Raw genomic sequence first — 19,095 nt, forward strand, 5'->3', positions numbered from 1 at the left:
TTGGCTATAAAAAAGGTACCTTATCATTGAGTGTAAACTTGAATCGGAAAGCACTCATTGATGTGTGAGAATTTGTCCCTTCTCGATTCCTGGTGGTAATGTTCTTCCTCAGGGTAATGTGTGAGGTGCATCTGTAATGCACCTCAGACATTTCGACTCCAATATGGAAATCAAATTCGTGCCGCACTTTCAAATCCCTTTAATTTGAGTCTCATATTGCCATTGCCAGTGAATATGAACCGTTTGGAGGGTGTTTTGGGGCTGAGGCGTTCACCGGCACTTTGCACTGAAAATAAATAAAAAATTCGTTCTTAATTCCCAGTGGAAATGAAGTTCAGTTCAGGGGGTGCTTTAGGGCATACCCCAAAACTCTTGGCTCCCGCATTGGCATGAACTTCAAATATATCTGTTCATAGAATTTTTAAGGTGGGGGGGGGGGGGATCGCTAGACACTTGGGCCCAAATTTTAATACCAAATTCGTTTTCTGGTCTCCAATGCCTTTCATTTGATACCCTGTTTGTGCCCATCGGACCACTTTCAGATATGGGTGGCCTTTTTGGGGTAAGGGGAGGGTCCGCCCCCACCCAATATCAAAAAATTATATAGCCTGTGTTTCCTTCTAGACAAACGTACACAATCTAAGAAAATTTTAAGAAAATCGGTCCAGCCAAGTATCACATAATCATAATGGATCTCATGGCGTTTATGAGGGTTGACGTAACCCCCTATACTTCGATCTGATTGTGTATGCCAGATTCGAAATCTACTACCGAATACCTTTCATTTGAGCCCCATATTGAAATGAATGTCCAATATGTCTGTTTGGGGGAGTTTTGGGGTTGGGGCGGTCCGATGGGTACTTAGATTTAAATTTTAATACAATATTCGTATTCTACTCTCCAATACCTTTCATTTGATACCTATATTGTCCCGATCGGTACACTTTTCATTTTGATAAGAGGGAGGGTCCGTCCCCCTTCCGATACCGAAAAATTATATAGCCTATGTTTCCTTCCAGACCAACATACACAATATGCGAAAATTTCGAGAAAATCGGTTCTGCTGTTTTCAGTCTATACAGAACAAACAAACCGAGTCCCATATATCCGTGATTGGCTAATGTGCCCATTTTGGGCGTTTTTGTGGGGGTGGTGTGACCCGCCTATACTTCGAGATGAATTTGTATGCCAGATTCGTTATCTACTCCCGCATACTTTTCATTGGATACCCATATTGTCTTTATCGGTCCAATTTTGATTTTGGGTGGTGTTTTAGGGGATAACGACGGAGCGTCCGCCACCTTCCGTTATCAATAAATTATAAAGTCTATTCCTTCTTTCTTACCATATTCGTAATCTACTCCCGAATATTCTTCATTTGAGTCCCATATTGTCATGATCGTCAAATAAACCTATTTTAAGGGATTTTGGGGCTGGAGCGGCCCCCAGGAGCTTGGACACAACTTTTATTATGAAGTTTGGGGTAAGGGGGAAGGTCCGCCCCCTCCCGATATCAAAAAATTATAAAGCCTATGTTTCCTTCCGGACCAACCTACACAATCTTTGAAAATTTCAAGATAATCGGTTTAGCCATTTTTGAGTCTATACGGAACAAACAAACAAACACAAATTGAGTTTTATATATAAGATAGCTGGACAGGGCCCGCTCCGCTGAACCTTCTTTCACTCTCTTATTTAATCAGAGCCCTATACTGACACTGGCAGGAAATAAGTCCTGTTTTGGGCTGCTGGTACGGACTTTCAGTTATTTCGCCCCAATGTCGATATCATTTTCGTGCTCTACTCCCAAGTACCTTTCATTTGAGCCCCATATTGCTATGGTCGTAAATTTTTCCCCTTTGGGGGATGTTTTTGGTGTGAGGTGGCCCCCCAAACACTTGGTCCCATATTTGGATATCAGATTCGTATTCTATATTCAAATACCTTTTATTTAATTCCATGGTCAGTAAATAAGTCCTGTTTGGGGGGTGTTTTGGGACTCCTAGAAACGTGGTCCCACATTTGGATATCAGATTCATATTCTACTCGCAAATACCTCTCATTTGAGTCCCATATTGCCTTGGTCGGTAAATATGTCAGATTTAGGGGTGTTTTGGGGCTTTGGGTGGTCCCCCTAGCACATGGTCCGACAAATCGATATCAGACACGTTTTCTTATCCTAAATACCTTTCATTTGAGTCCCATATTGTCGTGATTGGTCTAAACATATGTTTGGTAGGTTTTAGGGTGGGGCAGGCCCCCTAGGTACCCCATCCGAAATTTGGATACCAAATTTTTATTTTTAGAGTACTATATGAAAGCACGCAAAATTTCGCTTAAATCGCACCACCAATCTCCGAGATCTGGCGTTTCTGAAAATTAGACTAAGGGGGAGGGTCCGATGTCATTTTCATACAAATTTCATTGCACTGCACTATATAGTACTTAAATAAAACACAACTACTGCAGGTTTTTGAATACGAATTTTTAAAGTGAGTTTATTGTGCAATAGTCGGGCGATCGCCGTGCGAAGGACAAGAGAGTTTTGCAAAAGATGTTTGTGTTTGTTGCTATTGGCATCATTGGATAAGTTGGATTTGAATAAGGGAAGTAAGATTTGATTTGTTTTCTATTGCGCTTGTGAATCAAGTCGGCTTAAAGAGCCCTGTTTAAATTCAGATGTGTGCTTTACAATCTACTCTAGTTGGGATGGTTGTAAAGCACCATGATCCATTTGACATCGCCCGCTGATGATATTTCTTGGTCGCAATTGAATTCGCAATACGGGTAACAAGTCAAATGCTTCTACATACAAATACTAGCATAATTTGTATAAAATAGAGCTTCAAAATTGACGACTTTATTAAAAAAAATTTTGATATTTTCAAATGAAACTATTCATACTCGGCAACTGTGCCCGATAGAGTGTATGTATATTTTCTTTGGGTCTCGTCTTTTTCTCCAGAGTCCTAAATCAGGCAAATCGGTTCAGTAAATCAAAAGTGGTCAACTTTGATCTGAAAGCCTATATTCTCCTTTACATATGTCTAAAACATTTTTCGCTGCTCAGATCAACAATTAAACAGTTCCTTTGCCGTTTGCCCCACTGTGCTTTGGTGGTTCCCATATAACCGATATAGCGACATTCCAGACAAAATTTTTTTACATTTTTTATGCGAAATCTATTTTTGGCATTTTTTATTTTCCTTGTTTCATCTTTTAAGCGCAGAGTTTGGTTTTCCCCAGTTAATCTGCTGATTTCTGTTTCGTCTTCATAAGTATGGTTTTTGATATTCTTTGTAGGGAATGGCAGACATTGAGCTTGTCATCATTGTTAATGGATCCACAGTTGACATCTTTTCCACTATTTGCGAGCTATTGTGTAACTGTGATTGTGATGTGTTGATTTTCTGATAAATATGGCATACTTTTAGGTGCTTCCATAAGGTCAGTGTGGTAGCTGTCAGCACAAACCAAGAAAGTGGCAACACTATTAAATACCGTATTAAACCAATATTTTGATAGAGCGAAACGAACATCTAATCAAGATTTATTATAGCCACCACGATAGGATTGAGGTAGAAACGTGACAGCTTTTAATTTTGGGTGGGTGCCTACCGAGAAATCCTTCAGTAACTTTAAAACAGAGATGAATGATGTTTTGTGAACGCTCAAGTTTTTCTTTTATAATTAATACAATCAAGTTTAACACTGTTTGACGCCTAGAGTGATTTTTTTTTAACCCCTAAATATTTATGACAGCCACATTAGGTATTTCAAAAACCTGAAAAGTATGCCTGTTTGTGCAGATATCTTAACGTTATTGTAACGCAAAGGCTCTGCAATTATTTTGTTAAAATATTCCTACAAATTAACTTCACTTTTTTGTTTAATTGGAGCTTTAAAGAATTTAATATGGCCTTTTAACGCCGAAGGGTCACCAAATGCCTGTTGTCTATGTCAACAAGATTTAACACTGTCAGAAGGAAAATAATTTGGCTTTCTTGAATAATAAAATCGCAAAGCGTCTTTAATCAATCAATTCCTTATTTTAAGTAGCATCCTGTAGTGTTGCAGTGAAGCCCGATACGCAGTTCTAATGAAATGTTTATGACAAAACACGATACATTCGTTTGGTCAATCTGCCCCCAAGGATCTCCGCTTGTTACACACAGCAGTGGTCGGGTAACCTTTTCGATATGACCAGTTCTAGATCATTAGAGTACACCCCAAAGCCCACGTGGTCGTCTAGTTTGGAACTATCCGTATAGAAGTCTATGTAACTTCTCTTACCAGGGATATCGTAGTTCCAATCGGTTCTATCAGGAATACTGAAGAATGCTTAGGAAGGGTGTAATATACACTGCCTGCAACATAGGATATTGTATCAAGGATAACACAGTGCCTGTAGCCGCCACATGACCAATGAGAAAGTTCCCTTAACCTCATGGCAGTGGTCGCTGCAATTTGTCTGGCCGACATTCCTGAAGAATTGGGTTGCCTAAAAAGAAATTGCGGATTTTTTAAAAGAAAGTAAATGCATTTTTAATAAAACTTAGAATGAACTTTAATCAAATATATAATTGCCATTTTGTTCGATAACCTTTTGCCATCTTCCTGGCAAATTTAGTATTCCACGCTCATAGAACTTCTGGCCTTTATCTGCAAAAAACTGAACCAAGTGCGATTTTATAGCCCCATCATTGCCGAAAGTTTTACCATTTAAGGAGTTTTGCAAAGATCGATGCATTCATGGTGGATGCATCAAAAGTTCCCAGCCAAGCTCACTCAGTTTTTGGCGAGTGACCAAAGATGTGTGCGGTCTAGCGTTGTCCTGGTGGAATGTGACACCTTTACGATTAACCCATTCTGGTCGCTTCTCTTTGATGGCTGTTTTCAATTTGTCCAATTGTTGACAGTAAACATCCGAATTATTGTTTGGTTCCTTGGAAGCAGCTCAAAATATAACACACCCTTCCGATCCCACCAAACAGACAGCATAACCTTCTTTTGGTGGATATCACCCTTTGAAGTGGTTTGAGCTGCTTCACCATGCTTGGACCATGATCGTTTTCGACTAACGTTGTTGTAAACAATCCATTTTTCATCTCCAGTTATGATTCGTTTTAAAACCGGATCGAATTCATTGCGTTTAAGGTGCATATCACAAGCGTTGATTCGGTTTGTTAAATGAATTTCTTTCAATACATGTGGTACCCATATTAAAATTGACGCCAAACAACCAAATGTAAACAAAATTTCGCGCACTTTTTTCTAAAGCAAGCTAAAAGTAACAGCTGATAACTGACAGAAGAAAGAATGCTATTACAGAGTCACAAGCCGTTGAAAAAATTTGTCAACGCCGACTATATTACTACTATATTACCGACAATTACTTTTTGGGCAACCCAATATATCTCTTAAAGTGCTGGGAAACTTTCCCCTAGCCGCAATTGCGACCACTTTTACACATTTTTCTTCCAGAGACAATAATATCTTGCTAATGGCTATATTATTCCAAAGTAAAGGAGACAGTACACCTCCTCTTAGTAAGTAAGATATTAATAAACTTTCTTATGGTAGAATTGATGCCTAGAAACTCCAACACCTTCATAATTGACATCGGTTTTACATTAGTGAAAGCCACGGAGCTGCAGAATTCCATCCAGGCTTTGTTCTGAGCCGTTCTCAGCTTGCTCTTATATATTCTTAGCTGTGATGTCCCAATCGTGGGGTGCTCTTGTAGCTTTTGCTCTGTTGAAGAGTTTTTCAGGGCCTTCGTGATCCGCTTGACCCTATGTCTATGTCCTCTGTAGTTTCCAGTTCCTTTTCTGGTCTAGGAGGGATAGACGTTCAGTGTTTGTGCCGAAACATATCCCAATCCGCCTTTCTTCTGTTCAGCCGAAAGACCACTACTGCAGTATTTTCTCCAAGGCTGAAACTAATTAACTATGATCAGTGAAGCTGTGGTCATCCAACACTTCCCAGTCGCATATTCTTCCACTTATATCCTCCGATACAAAGGTAATATCTAGTACCTCCTGCCTGTTCCTGGTAATAAAGATCGGTTTATCCCCTTCATTACAAATCGCCAAATTGCAACTTATAATATATTCAATAAGCAGCTTTCCCCTTTCGTGGACATCCAAAGGTCCACGGCATCTCTGAATCGTGTACCATATATAAGAAAGCCAGCCAGTAATAAGACAGGCTCTGTGTCTCCCATTCCCCATACCCTTGAGAAGTTTAAATCCCGGAATTCTTAGTCCACGAACCATTCCTCCACACACCCATGGCTCCTGCATAAGAATCACGTCAAATCCCCTTGCCATCAGGAGGACCTTTAGTGCCGCCGAAGCGGCCTTACAATGGTGGAGATTTATATGTAGAAACCGGACCACAGTCAGGATTCAGAACTTCCACCACTGTTGTATTAGCCTCGTCTCCTTATTCCACCAGGAGTTTATTCCCACAAGATTCGTTAGAACTTGTCATGATGAGCTATGGAACCACACTTCCTCAGGACACTGGTCACTTGCGGTGTGGACGATTTCTCCTTAGATGCTTCACTAACTGCTGCTGTCGAAGTACTTTTTGAGTTCCGTGCTTCCCCGCTGGGGCACACTTTGAGCCCAGTCAAACTTTGTGATCCACCCACACAGGACTTGTCGGGTCCCGTTTCGATGCCATCCCCTCCTGTTTCGATTGTGCCACCTGTCTCGATTGTGACAGGGAGATTTTCAGTCTCCTGCAATCTGTCAGACTTTAGCGATCTAGTGCTGCACCTGGCCAGATCTCACCAATCTCTTAAAACGCACAATGATACATTTCAACTGAGCGTTGATCCCCGAAGGTAATTAGTCTGTATCGGCCCCGATACCAGCCTGCATCGTCACAAACTGGAGGAGACCCAGGAAATTCCAAAACGATATCGGAGTATACTGATGACAGTCCATTGACTATCCCACTCCAATTATTCCTAGGTATGCAGCCCTGTCTCTCCAACTAAAGGAATAGGCGATAGCGGCCTTCCTAAATATTGAAGGGATATTCAATCGGAGATGTAAGTTGCAGGTTTTCAGACTCCCGTCTTCGGACGATCTTTGCTGATGGCTCCAAGATGGGGTCAGGGAATGGATTGGGGGTTTATTCCGAGGTACACAACATCGTTTTTTAGGTGAGACTGCTGGGCGGGTGTACATTATTTCATGCAAAAGTCTATGCCATAACTATAGCCGCCAAAGAAATTCTGGGAAGAGATGTATAGTCTCCGAAACCTAGGATTTATGTGGACAGTTGGCGACCCTCTACAGCTTGGATTCGAGAACAATTTCTCCTGTAATTTCTTTTTTTATGTGTCTTTATAAAGCAAAACAAAACAGCTGACACGTTTTCCTACATTTACAGTATGTTTGCGGGAGCATATTACAGATAATTCTTGCGCAGTCAAATAACAAAATGACCGTTGCACTAAACGGTTCAAACAAGAAACTGTGCTTCTTAATGGGAAAAAATAAACTCACTTCTATTTTTAAAAACAGAAGGATGATATCCACATTTGTGTAAAAGGTTTTGAAAAATAAAACAAATTACCTTTTCATAATTCTCTTCATTTTTGATTTGCAGGGGATTCAGCAAAGCTTGATTGCACAAATCATCAACATTGGTTCCACCACTACCGCTCCCGGAACCACTGCCTCCGCTTCCATCTCCTCCGTTTTGTTGACTGCACCGACGCAAACGAGCTCTCTTCAATTTAATACAAAAAAATATGCTTCCATCCTTTTCGTTTGTGGTTGCCACAGTACCTGCTGCAGCGCCCATTTCAGCGGAGCCCAAGCCATCGGCAGTTCTAGTCAAGCTGCTAGGAGAGCAACCCATTTCTGTCTAGGCCGAATTAACGTATATTCTGCTATCCTAATTGATTTGCTAAAACCTTAGTTTACTTAGTGCTTGCTTTCTCCGCTGCTCAGCTCCTTCATTACTTCCTGCTATTGACGGCGCATTCTTTAAGTTTTGAAGACAACACTATTCAAAATGTGTTCGCTCGGTAGCTTTACACTTTCAGCTAAAGTGTTTTTCCCCATGGATTTTTCAACAACCACGTGGCTTCAACCAAGCATGTACATACATGGGTCCTGCGTTGTATTTGATATCCTGAAACGGCATAAGTGTGAAAAATACACGATAATATATTTTGAATTACAAACATTTTCTTTATAGACAAAATGATGATGGAATTGTCTCTACAGGTAGAATTTCAGCAATTTTCTTTCGCAGACCATTCCGATAACTTTCAACAAATTAAAATGTTTAGGGTAACACAAGAAATGGTTTTTATTGAAGAAAAACTTTTGTACAACTGACAGAAAAAAGAACAAGTAAAAGCGTGCTAAGTTCGGCCGGGCCGATTCGTATATACCCTCCACCATGGATCGCATTTGTCGAGTTCTTTTCCCGGCATCTCTTCTTAGGCAAAAAAGGATAAAGGAAAGATTTGCTCTGCTATTAGAGCGATATCAAGATATGGTCCGGTTTGGACCACAATTAAATTATATGTTGGAGACCTGTGTAAAATGTCAGCCAATTCGAATAAGAATTGCGCCCTTTGGGGGCTCAAGAAGTAAAATAGAGAGATCCATATATATGGGAGCTGTATCAGGCTAAAGACCGATTCAGACCATAATAAACACGTATGTTGTTGAGAGGATCCGTCGTACAAAATTTCAGCCAAATCGGATAATAATTGCGGCCTCTAGAGGCTCAAGAAGTCAAGATCCCATATCGGTTTATATGGCAGCTATATCAGGTTATGAAGCGATTTGAACCTTATTTGGCGTAGTTGTTGAAAATCCTAATAAAATACGTTATGCAAAATTTCAGCCAAATCGGATAAGAATTGCGCCCTCTACAGGCTCAAGAAGTCAAGACCCAAGATCGGTTTATATGACAGCTATATCAGGTTATGGACCGATTTGAACCATACTTGGCACAGTTGTTGGATATCATAACAAAACACCAATATTTAAACCATACCAAGAAGTCAAGAAACAAAATCGGTTTATATGGCAGCTATATTAAAACATGGACCGATATGGCCCATTTACAATACCAACCGACCTACACTAATAAGAATATTTGTGCAAAATTTCAAGCGGCTAGCTTTACTTCTTCCGAAATTATCGTGCTTTTGACAGACAGAGGGACGGACGGACGGGCATTGCTAGATCGACATAAAATTTCGCGACGATCAAGAATATATATACTTCATGGGGTCTCAAGCGAATATTTCGAGTAGTTACAAACCGAATGACGAACTAAGTATACCCCCATCCTATGGGCGAGGGTTTAAAAATATCCATTTTATTTACATTCAAACAACGAAGCATACCTAATAAAATTGAAATGTTAAACAGAGTAATAATACCATAATTATTTAATTGCAAATGAATCCAATACGTTCTCTATTTTTTTCAAAGGGAATGTTCCTCAAAGACTTGTGGAAGAAATCTGCGACTTATTCCTTGCCTGATCTGTAAACAATGTTGATTATCTTATCTTGAACCAGGCCTCGGAGATAATGGTAATTTTTATCAACATATTTCATTCGGTGATGCTCTTTATGCTCTTGCGCGATATTTATGCAAGCAAATTATCGTCGTAAATAGTTATAGGAAAATCAATATTTATGTTCAAATCTTGCAATAATTTCAATAGATACTTTAATTCATTTGCTGTAACACAAAGGTGTCTCTGTCTCGGTTGAATAAAGTGAAACCGCTAGTTGTTTCTTACAAATAGTTTACTAAATAACCACTCAGAGATTCCAGATCATCGGAATCATTTATCCAATTTGAGTCGCATTAGTTATTTTGGAATTAAAAAAAAAATAAATTTAAAACAGTACCAATACATATGCAGGCCACTGTAGCGCAGAGGTTAGCATGTCCACCTATGATGCTGATCGCCTGGGTTCGAATCCTGGCGATAAAATTGGAAAAAGAAAAAAACTTTTCTGGGTGGGGAGGGGAGAGAGACACAAAGGTAATTTTCATTCCAAAAGCAAGAAAATTTTAGAAAGATTTTCATCTTATTAGTCAGCTACATAAAGACTCTAGAGAGGTTTTTAAAAACATATCTTTGGGCAAAGATTACTGAAGATCGCCTGTATCGGCAACTGCCTGCCTATGGAAAAGGCACATAAACTGAAAAAGCCCTTCACGAGCCGTTGGGCTTCTCTCTCTGTCAAGGAATATACGATGGTAGCATTTCTTGATATCATGAGTGCTTTCTATAACGTAAAAGTAGCATCAGTTATGAGGAAAGTAAGAATATAGAAAAGTTTTTCAAAGTTTTTTTTAAGCAACACATAAGATTTAGAAGAATGCATAGTCTTTATTTAAATCGATAGTACGGTCCATATAATTTAATGTTTGAAAATTATTTCATGCAATTGTGGACCGTGGCTGCGCCTCAAATGGTCCATCCGATTAGTCCAATTTGGGCATACTCTTTCCAACATTTAGGCAAGTATCTCTCGAATAAATGCTTCAATGTTGCCTTTCAATGCGTCAATTGAAGCGGGATTGTCTGTATAGACATGGGCATTAAATCGCATGATCTAGGCGGACCGGTCGGTCCCAAACGTGAAATAAAATGTTCTCCGAACTAGCCTTTCAATGAGTCCATTGTTATGAGTGCTGTGTGGCATGTAGCACCCTCTTGTTGAAACCTCATGTCAAGACAAAAAACAAGTTGGATATCATCTCACGGTAGCACTCACCATTCACAGTTACGTTACGATTCGTATCATCGTATCAGAAGTACGGTTTAATGATGGCAGCAGCCCATAAACCGCACCAAACTGTGGCTTTTTCTGGGTGCATTGGTAGCTGGTGCAATTCTTCTGGCTGATCTTCACTCTTAAATCGATAATTCTGCTTATTTAGGTACCCATTGAGCCAAAAATGAGCTTTGTCGCTTCGGAAGAAGCGCGCGATGAACTTTCTTAACAGAGCACATTTTGAGAATAAAATTCAATAATTTGCATGCGCTGTTCGTTTGTCAGACGATTCATGGTTAAATTATAGACCAAACTGAAAATGTTTGACAGTGTAACAAAACACGAAACGTGCGTGAGCTGTTTAAACCAATGGTGCCAATATGATAATAGCTAAAAAATCACCCTTTAGGGGGCTTGGGATCTGGGGATACGCAAAGTCTAGTAGAGGGACACCTCAAGGATGTGTACGCCAAGAATGTATATATATATATATATATATATATATTTCGCTTTAACATATCAAACGTAAGCCATAAACGTAATATTGTCGAATGTAACTTATTTTGTTTACCAACTTTGCCTACGGCAAAATTGTCTTTCTTGTCTTGTAAAATTAAAAACTCTTCAATGGCAATGGCAAAAGTGTTTCGTTAGCCTCAAAGATTATTCGTTTACCGGACCAATAATTATTTTCTTGTATCTCTCCTTGTAGAGAGAGAGAGAGAGAGGGTGAGTATTTAAGTGTATGGACTAGTGATAGCCGGATGGTAAACTCGGATATTGAAAATTTTAACAGTTTCGTAATAGGTACGTCCGATGACAAAAAACATTGCATCTGATTATAATTGGTACAAATTTGAATTAGATTTGTGTTGCAACATTAAATTGAACTTGCTAGGCTTTTCAATATACACATTATATTTTAAAATTAAAAAAAAAAAATACATATACAAAAGCATGACGTAAAATTAATTTATAAGTAAAGAGAAACTACAATAGTTGAAACCCCGAATAGGATTTCACATACCAAGAATGAAAGGTATTGTCAATGTAAAAAAACTGTCATGAAGTTTACTTGCCAATTTTTTTTTTATATGAAACGAATTATTTTTTTGCGTGTACGTACACGACGAGACAAAAGTCTTATAGTTACAGTGTAGGCTTACAAATGTAATTAAATGAAATACCAAAAAGAATAAAAAATGTATTTAAAAAATCTCGTATATAAAATTCAATTTGTATTTGTTTGTTATACCCACCACCGATAGATGGGTTATATTCATTTTGTCATTCCATTTGCAATACATCGTAATATCCATTTCCGACCCTATAAAGTATATATACTCTTGATCAGCGTAAAAATTTAAGACGATCTAGACGTGTCCGTCCGTCTGTCTGTTGAAATCATGCTACAGTCTTAAAAAATAGAGATATTGAGCTGAAATTTTGCACAGGTTCATTTTTTATCCATAAGCAGGTTAAGTTCGAAGATGGGCTATATCGGACTATATATATATATATATAACCCCCATATAGACCGATTCTCCGATTTAGGGTCTTAGGCCCATAAAAGCCACATTTACTATCCGATTTTGCTGAAATATGGGACAGTGAGTTGTATTAGGCCCTTCGACATCCTTCGTGAATTTGGCTCAGATCGGTTCAGATTTGGATATAGCTGCCATATAGACCGATCTCTCGGTTTTTGGTTTTGGGACCATAAAAGGCGCATTTATTGTCCGATTTTGCCAAGATTAGAGACAGTGAGTTGTGTTAGGCTCTTCGACGTCCTTCTTCAATTTGGCCCAGATCGGTGCAGATTTGAATATAGCTGCCATATAGACCGGTCTCTCGATTTAAGGTTTTGGGCCAATAAAAGTCGCATTTATTGTCCGATTTCACCGAGATTTGGGACAGTGCGTTGTGTTAGGCTTTTCGACATCCGTGTCGCATATGGTTCAGATCGGTTTATTTTTGGTTATAGCTTTTAAAAAGACCAATATTTTGTTATACACAATTGAATAATGACTTGTACCGATTAGTATTTTGTCCAAATCGGAACATATTTCGATATAACTGCTATGGGACATAAGGAATGCAATTTACACCTGATTTTGATGAAAGGTGGTTTACATATATACCCAAGGTGGTGGGTATCCAAAGTTCGGCCCGGCCGAACTTAACGCCTTTTTACTTGTTTGTCGGTTTGTTTGTTTGTTCCGTATAGACTCAAACACGGCTGAACGATTACTTTGAAATTTTCACAGATTGTGTAGGTTGGTCTGGAAGGAAACATAGACTATATAATTTTTTGATATCTGGAGGTTGGGCGGACCCTCCCCTTACCCCAAAAGTACTACCCAAAAATAAAAGTGGACCGATCGGGACAATATGGGATTCAAATGAAAGGTATTCAAGAGTAGAGTACGAATTTCATAATAAAAGTAGGGTCCAAATACCTGGGGGGCCGCTCCAGCCCCAAAACCCCTTAAAATAGGTTTATTTGACGATCATGAGAATATGGGACTCAAATGAAAAGAATTTGGGAGTAGATTACGAATATGGTCAGGAAGTATGAGTAGGCTTTATAATTTATTGAAAACGGAAGGTGGCGGACCCTCCACCGGTACCCCAAAAACACCACCCAAAATTAAAAGTAGACCGATAAAGACAATATGGGTATCAAATGAAAAGTATGCGGGAGTAGATAACGAATCTGGCATACAAATTCATGTCGAAGTATAGGGAGTCACCCCAACCCCACAAAAACGCCGAAAATGGGCACATTAGCCAATCACGGATATATGGGACTCGGTTTGTTTGTTCCGTATAGACTGAAAAACGGCAGAACCTATTTTCTCGAAATTTTCCCATATTGAGTAGGTTGGTCTGGAAGGAAACATAGGATATATAATTTTTCGGTATCGGAAGGGGAACGGAACCTCCCCCTTATGCCAAAAACACAACCCAAAATCAAAAGTAGACCGATCGGAACAATATAGGTATCAAATGAAAGGTATTGGAACCATACGAATATGGTGTTTAAATTTGAGTCTTAGTACCCATCGGGCCGCCCCAACCATAAAACTTTTTAGGGACGTTCATTTCAATATGGTGCTCCAATGAAAGGTATTCGGGAGTAGATTTAGAATCTGGCAAACGCCATTAGACCCATCTGGCCCCTCAAAAACGCCATTAGACCCATTATAACTATATGTTACTTGGCTGAAAAAATTTTCTTAAAATTTTCATAGATTATGTACGTTTGCCTGGAAGGAAACATAGGCTATATAATTTTTAGATATCGGGTAGAGGCGGACCCTCTCCTTTACCGCAAAAACGCCACCCATATCCGAAAGTGGTCCGATGGGCACAATAAGGGTATCAAATGAAAGGTATTAGAGACCAGAAAACGAATATGGTATTAAAATTTGGGTTCAAGTATCCAGCCCTCCCCTAAACCGATATATTCGATGTTCATACCAATATGGGACTCAAATGAAAGTATTAGGCAGCAGATTACAAATATGGCATAAAACATTAAGTCCAAGTAATGGGTGGTCGCCCACCCTCAAATACCCCTAAATGGGCATATTTGCCGACCATGGTTATATGGGACTCAAATGAAACGTATTAGGCAGTAGATTACGAATATGACATTAAAATTTGCGTTCAAGTCTAGGTGGCGCTGTTCCTCCTAAAGGTACATCAAATGGTTATTTGACCCATTACGACAATATGGGACTCAAATGAAAGGTATTTGAGAGTAGAAAACGAATTTGACATCCAAATTTTAAGTGCGTTCCGGTTCATATTTTTCCGGGCATAGCAATATGCGACTCAAATTAAAGGGATTTGGAAGTGCAGCTCGAAATTGAAATCATATTTGAGTTGAAATATCTGAGGTGCAATCGCTCGCAATGAGAGCATTACCCTAAGGAAAAACATTACCACCAGGAACCTAGAAGGGGCAAATTCTCACACTTCACTCAATGATAAGGGACCTGTTTTTATAGCCGAGTCAGAACGGCGTACCGCAGTGCGACACCTCTTTGGGGAACATTTTTTAAATGACCATGCATGGCATTGTAATGTCGCCAACATTAAGAGGGTATAAACACCGCTTTGTTCGATGTTCTCGCCGGGATTCAAACGCGTTCAACGTCATAAGCTACAATGGCACGAATTCGATATCCGCATTCAGAGCGAAGTGTCCCCACCATAAAAAGATATTAGAAAGTTAAAGAAGGCGCAGCGGAGTGGGCCCAGTTCGGCTAGTATACTATAAAAATGAAAAAAGAAAACTTATAATTGGTTAAATTGGCAATAAAGTGCTGTATAAAAAAAATGTAAGATGATTCAAAATATAAAACAAAATTACAATGAAAATGACATAAAACTTATATTGTTGAAAAAAATTGATAAATTTTAGACAATAAAATAGGATTTTATAAAAATATTGGGTTGCCTAAAAAGTAATTGCGGATTTTTCATATAGTCGGCGTTGACAAATTTTTTCAACGGCTTGTGACTCTGTAATTGCATTCTCTCTTCTGTCAGTTATCAGCTGTTACTTTTAGCTTGCTTTAGAAAAAAAGTGCGCGAAATTTTGTTTACATTCGCTTGTTTGGCGTCATTTTTAATATGGAGCCCACAAAGGAGCATTTTCGTCATATTTTACTTTATTATTTCCGTAAAGGAAAAAACGCGGAGCAGGTTGCTAAAAAGTTACGAGATGTGTATGGTGATAAAGCCTTAAAAGGAAGACAGTGTCAAAATTGGTTTCGCAAATTCCGTTCTGGAGATTTTTCACTTAAAGATGAGCCACGTTCAGGTCGGCCAAATGAAGTTGATGATGACCAAATCAAAGCATTAATCGAATTGGATCGTCATGTAACTGAGCGTGAGATAGGAGAGAAGTTAAATATACCAAAATCAACCGTTCATTATCACATAAAAAGTCTTGGACTGGTGAAAAAGCTTGATATTTGGGTACCACATGAATTGAAAGAAATTCATTTAACAAACCCAATCAACGCGTGTGATATGAACCTTAAACGCAATGAATTCGATCCGTTTTTAAAACGAATCATAACTGGAGATGAAAAATGGATTGTTTACAACAACGTTAGTCGAAAACGATCATGGTCCAAGCATGGTGAACCAGCTCAAACCACTTCAAAGGCTGATATCCACCAAAAGAAGGTTGTGCTGTCTGTTTGGTGGGATCGAAAGGGTGTGTTATATTTTGAGCTGCTTCCAAGGAACCAAACGATTAATTCGGATGTTTACTGTCAACAATTGGACAAATTGAATACAGCATCAAGGAGAAGCGACCAGAATTGGTCAATCGTAAAGGTGTCACATTCCACCAGGACAACGCTAGACTGCACACATCTTTGGTCACTCGCCAAAAACTGAGTGAACTTGGCTGGGAACTTTTGATGCATCCACCATATAGTCCTGACCTTGCACCATCAGACTACCATTTATTTCGATCTTTGCAGAACTCCTTAAATGGTAAAACTTTCGGCAATGATGAGGCTATAAAATCGCACTTGGTTCAGTTTTTTGCAGATAAAGGCCAGAAGTTCTATGAGCGTGTAATACTAAATTTGCCAGGAAGATGGCAAAAAGTTATCGAACAAAATGGCAATTATATATTTGATTAAAGTTCATTCTAAGTTTTATTAAAAATGCATTTACTTTCTTCTTAAAAATCCGCAATTACTTTTTAGGCAACCCAATAATTTAAACAGTAAAATGACTGACAAGATTTTTTGTTTTTTTAAGTGCTCACCTTGCTGATGTTCTGTAGATCATGGGGAAGCGTATTACAAGTTCAGAAACTAAGCTTAGCGGTGTGAAGAGAACTAACCCTCTACTTCTGTTGGAACGAGTAAATCTGAACTTGTCGTAGAGATAACTTGGTTTCTTCTTTACAATAAATTTTGAATAAATGATAACAATTTAATTTTAAACAGTGTTTCAAAGTTATAACCATAGAAGGAATTCGCAATTAATACACATGAACCGTTCTTTTCATTCCATACAAATACCGAATAATATTATTAAAAGCTACGTTCAAATTGCGCAGACTTCTTGAATCACAATTTGAGAATTTTCGCAAAGATAAAGTACTGTTTTGATAGGAGTGAAATAATGAGTGCCCTACAAAGAACGCAATTTCGCATACGTTTGTCCGGCAAACACGTTCACTTGAATTGACCAACTCAATGAACTGTCAAATATCATACTCAAGTTCTTAGCATTCGAAAGAATGTCAATCTTTTGGTCGTTTGCAAAAATATCATGATTTCCTAAGGAAAACTTCGTTCTTTTATGGATGACAAGACATTCGGTGGAGTCGACAATAAGCCGTTAGCCGCGGCAAAACTAGTCTCGAGGCTTTTGAATGATCAAAAAGTACCAGTAAAGCAACTCTAGTATCATCTATCTCACTCCTTATTTATATAAAGCATTCATACAACTGTGATCTACTCGAAAACCTATCAGACAACAAAGACTCCAGGTCGAGATATTCAGACTAATGAATAAAAACTAATGAATGTTGACCTTACAAGAAAGCTCAAACACATACACACTCAACTTCTAGCATCTTGCATTACAGAAGGCCTAAAAAACTACATTTTGCAAGCCAATGAAATTATCTTCTTATGCACTACACCACCGTAGTACAGGGTATAATATTTTTTTGCAATTGTTTGCAACGATAAGAAGGAGAAGAGCTAGACCCATTGATAAGTAAACCGTTCGGCGTAGAATGATTTCCTTATTCGATTTAGCTATGTCCGGCTGTTGAAATCACGTTAGCGTTCGAACGAATATAGATATCCGCTCTAAATTTTGAACCGATACTTCCTATCGATATTGGTCATTGAGAATTGAAAATTGGCCATATCGGTTTAGCCCACCTATAAACCGATCCTCAGTTTTGACTATTTGAACCCTTTAAAGCCTCAATTTTCATCCGATTTAGCTGAATTTTGGCACAAAGTCTTCTGTTCCGATTTCCAACATCTGTGCCAAGTATGATCCGAATAGGTCTGTATACTGACCTAGAAGCGCCAATTCTCATCTGATTTGACTGAAATTCAGCACAGACTTCTGTCCCGCCTTCCAATATCTGCGCCCCAGCTCCCAAATGAACTTGACTTCTTGAGCCTCAATTTTCTCCAATTTTTGCTGAAATTTTGTACACCGACTTCCAACATCTGTGTCAAATATGGTCTGAATCGGTCTATATACTGACATAGGCCTCCTTAAATATCGATACCCCGATATGACTTATTGAGACCATAAAAGTCGAAATCAACACCCGATTTGATTGTTGCAAAATACAAATTCAAATACGAACTGAATTAATGAAGGTAAATTTGTAGCGGAATCCATGAGGGTGGGTACCCTAGACACGGCCCGGCCGAACTTAGCATGTTTTGCTTGTTTCTGTTTCTTTTATAAAGAGGATAAGATTAGATACTTTTCAACTTAATCTGCAAAAAAAAAGAATTAAGAAATTTCAAAAGAATTGAAAGACGTTTATTAAAACATCTCTATTTGTTATTTTTTCTTAGTTTTTATGTTTTGTTTTTACACATTCATTATTCTGCATTCTTTCGAAAAATAGGAGAAAAATTGCAAGTTTTCTGGAAACGAAAATTCAAAATGAATTTTACTGCTCTCAAACTGCAATGTTTTTTTTTCTATACCACTGTGTGTTCCATCCAGAAGCCATGATTTTTAGGTTTTTCCTATTATTATTATGCCATGCTTATATACGTCAACATACTAAAAACTTAAGATACATTCAGATTAGTCAAATATTTGACCAAAATTGTTTTATCATTTTTGCCCAAAATATGTCAAGTTCAAACATTTTGGATTTTGTATTCACATTAGACACATTTTATCTGTCCAAAATTAAATAAAATATCGTTACCCATCAGATCAAAAAAGACTTTTATTTGCCCTAGATTTGATTGCATGTAAAATTTATGTCTCCTTGTTTGATATCACAAAAAAATTGTAAGGTATCCAAATATAGTCTGATTTGGGCAATATTCAACAAAAAAAAGTGTAGAGGTCCACCAAAACTCACTGTTTCAAATTTTACCTCACTCCTTTTATGGGTTCAATACTCTATTTCGGGAGATCGGCCTATATGGCAATTATATCCAAATATGGTCCGATCTGGACCACATTCAACAAAAAAAGTGTAGAGGTCTACTAAAACTCACTATTTCACCGAAATCGGATAAAAAGATGCTCCTTTTATGGGTTCAATATTCTAT

General features: G+C 38.4%; 1 protein-coding gene across 2 annotated transcripts in view; it reads right to left on the reverse strand.

Annotated features, from left to right (window-relative positions):
- Nucleotides 1–19,095, reverse strand: part of LOC106092497 (high affinity cAMP-specific and IBMX-insensitive 3',5'-cyclic phosphodiesterase 8-like) — a 287,871-nt gene that overhangs the window by 188,006 nt on the left and 80,770 nt on the right. The window contains exons 3-4 of one of the 2 annotated variants that reach the window (XM_059370601.1): nucleotides 7,594–8,157; nucleotides 197–286 (exon numbers count right to left, since the gene is read on the reverse strand). In XM_059370601.1, the coding sequence (XP_059226584.1) occupies nucleotides 212–286; nucleotides 7,594–7,881 (363 nt within the window). In that variant the 5' untranslated portion in view covers nucleotides 7,882–8,157 and the 3' untranslated portion in view covers nucleotides 197–211. Of the gene's footprint in view, nucleotides 1–196; nucleotides 287–7,593; nucleotides 8,158–19,095 lie in introns of those variants that run through there. The other variant, XM_059370600.1, reaches the window with a different exon arrangement.

This window comes from Stomoxys calcitrans, chromosome 5 (genome assembly GCF_963082655.1).
Source record: "Stomoxys calcitrans chromosome 5, idStoCalc2.1, whole genome shotgun sequence".
Lineage (NCBI taxonomy): Eukaryota > Metazoa > Arthropoda > Insecta > Diptera > Muscidae > Stomoxys > Stomoxys calcitrans.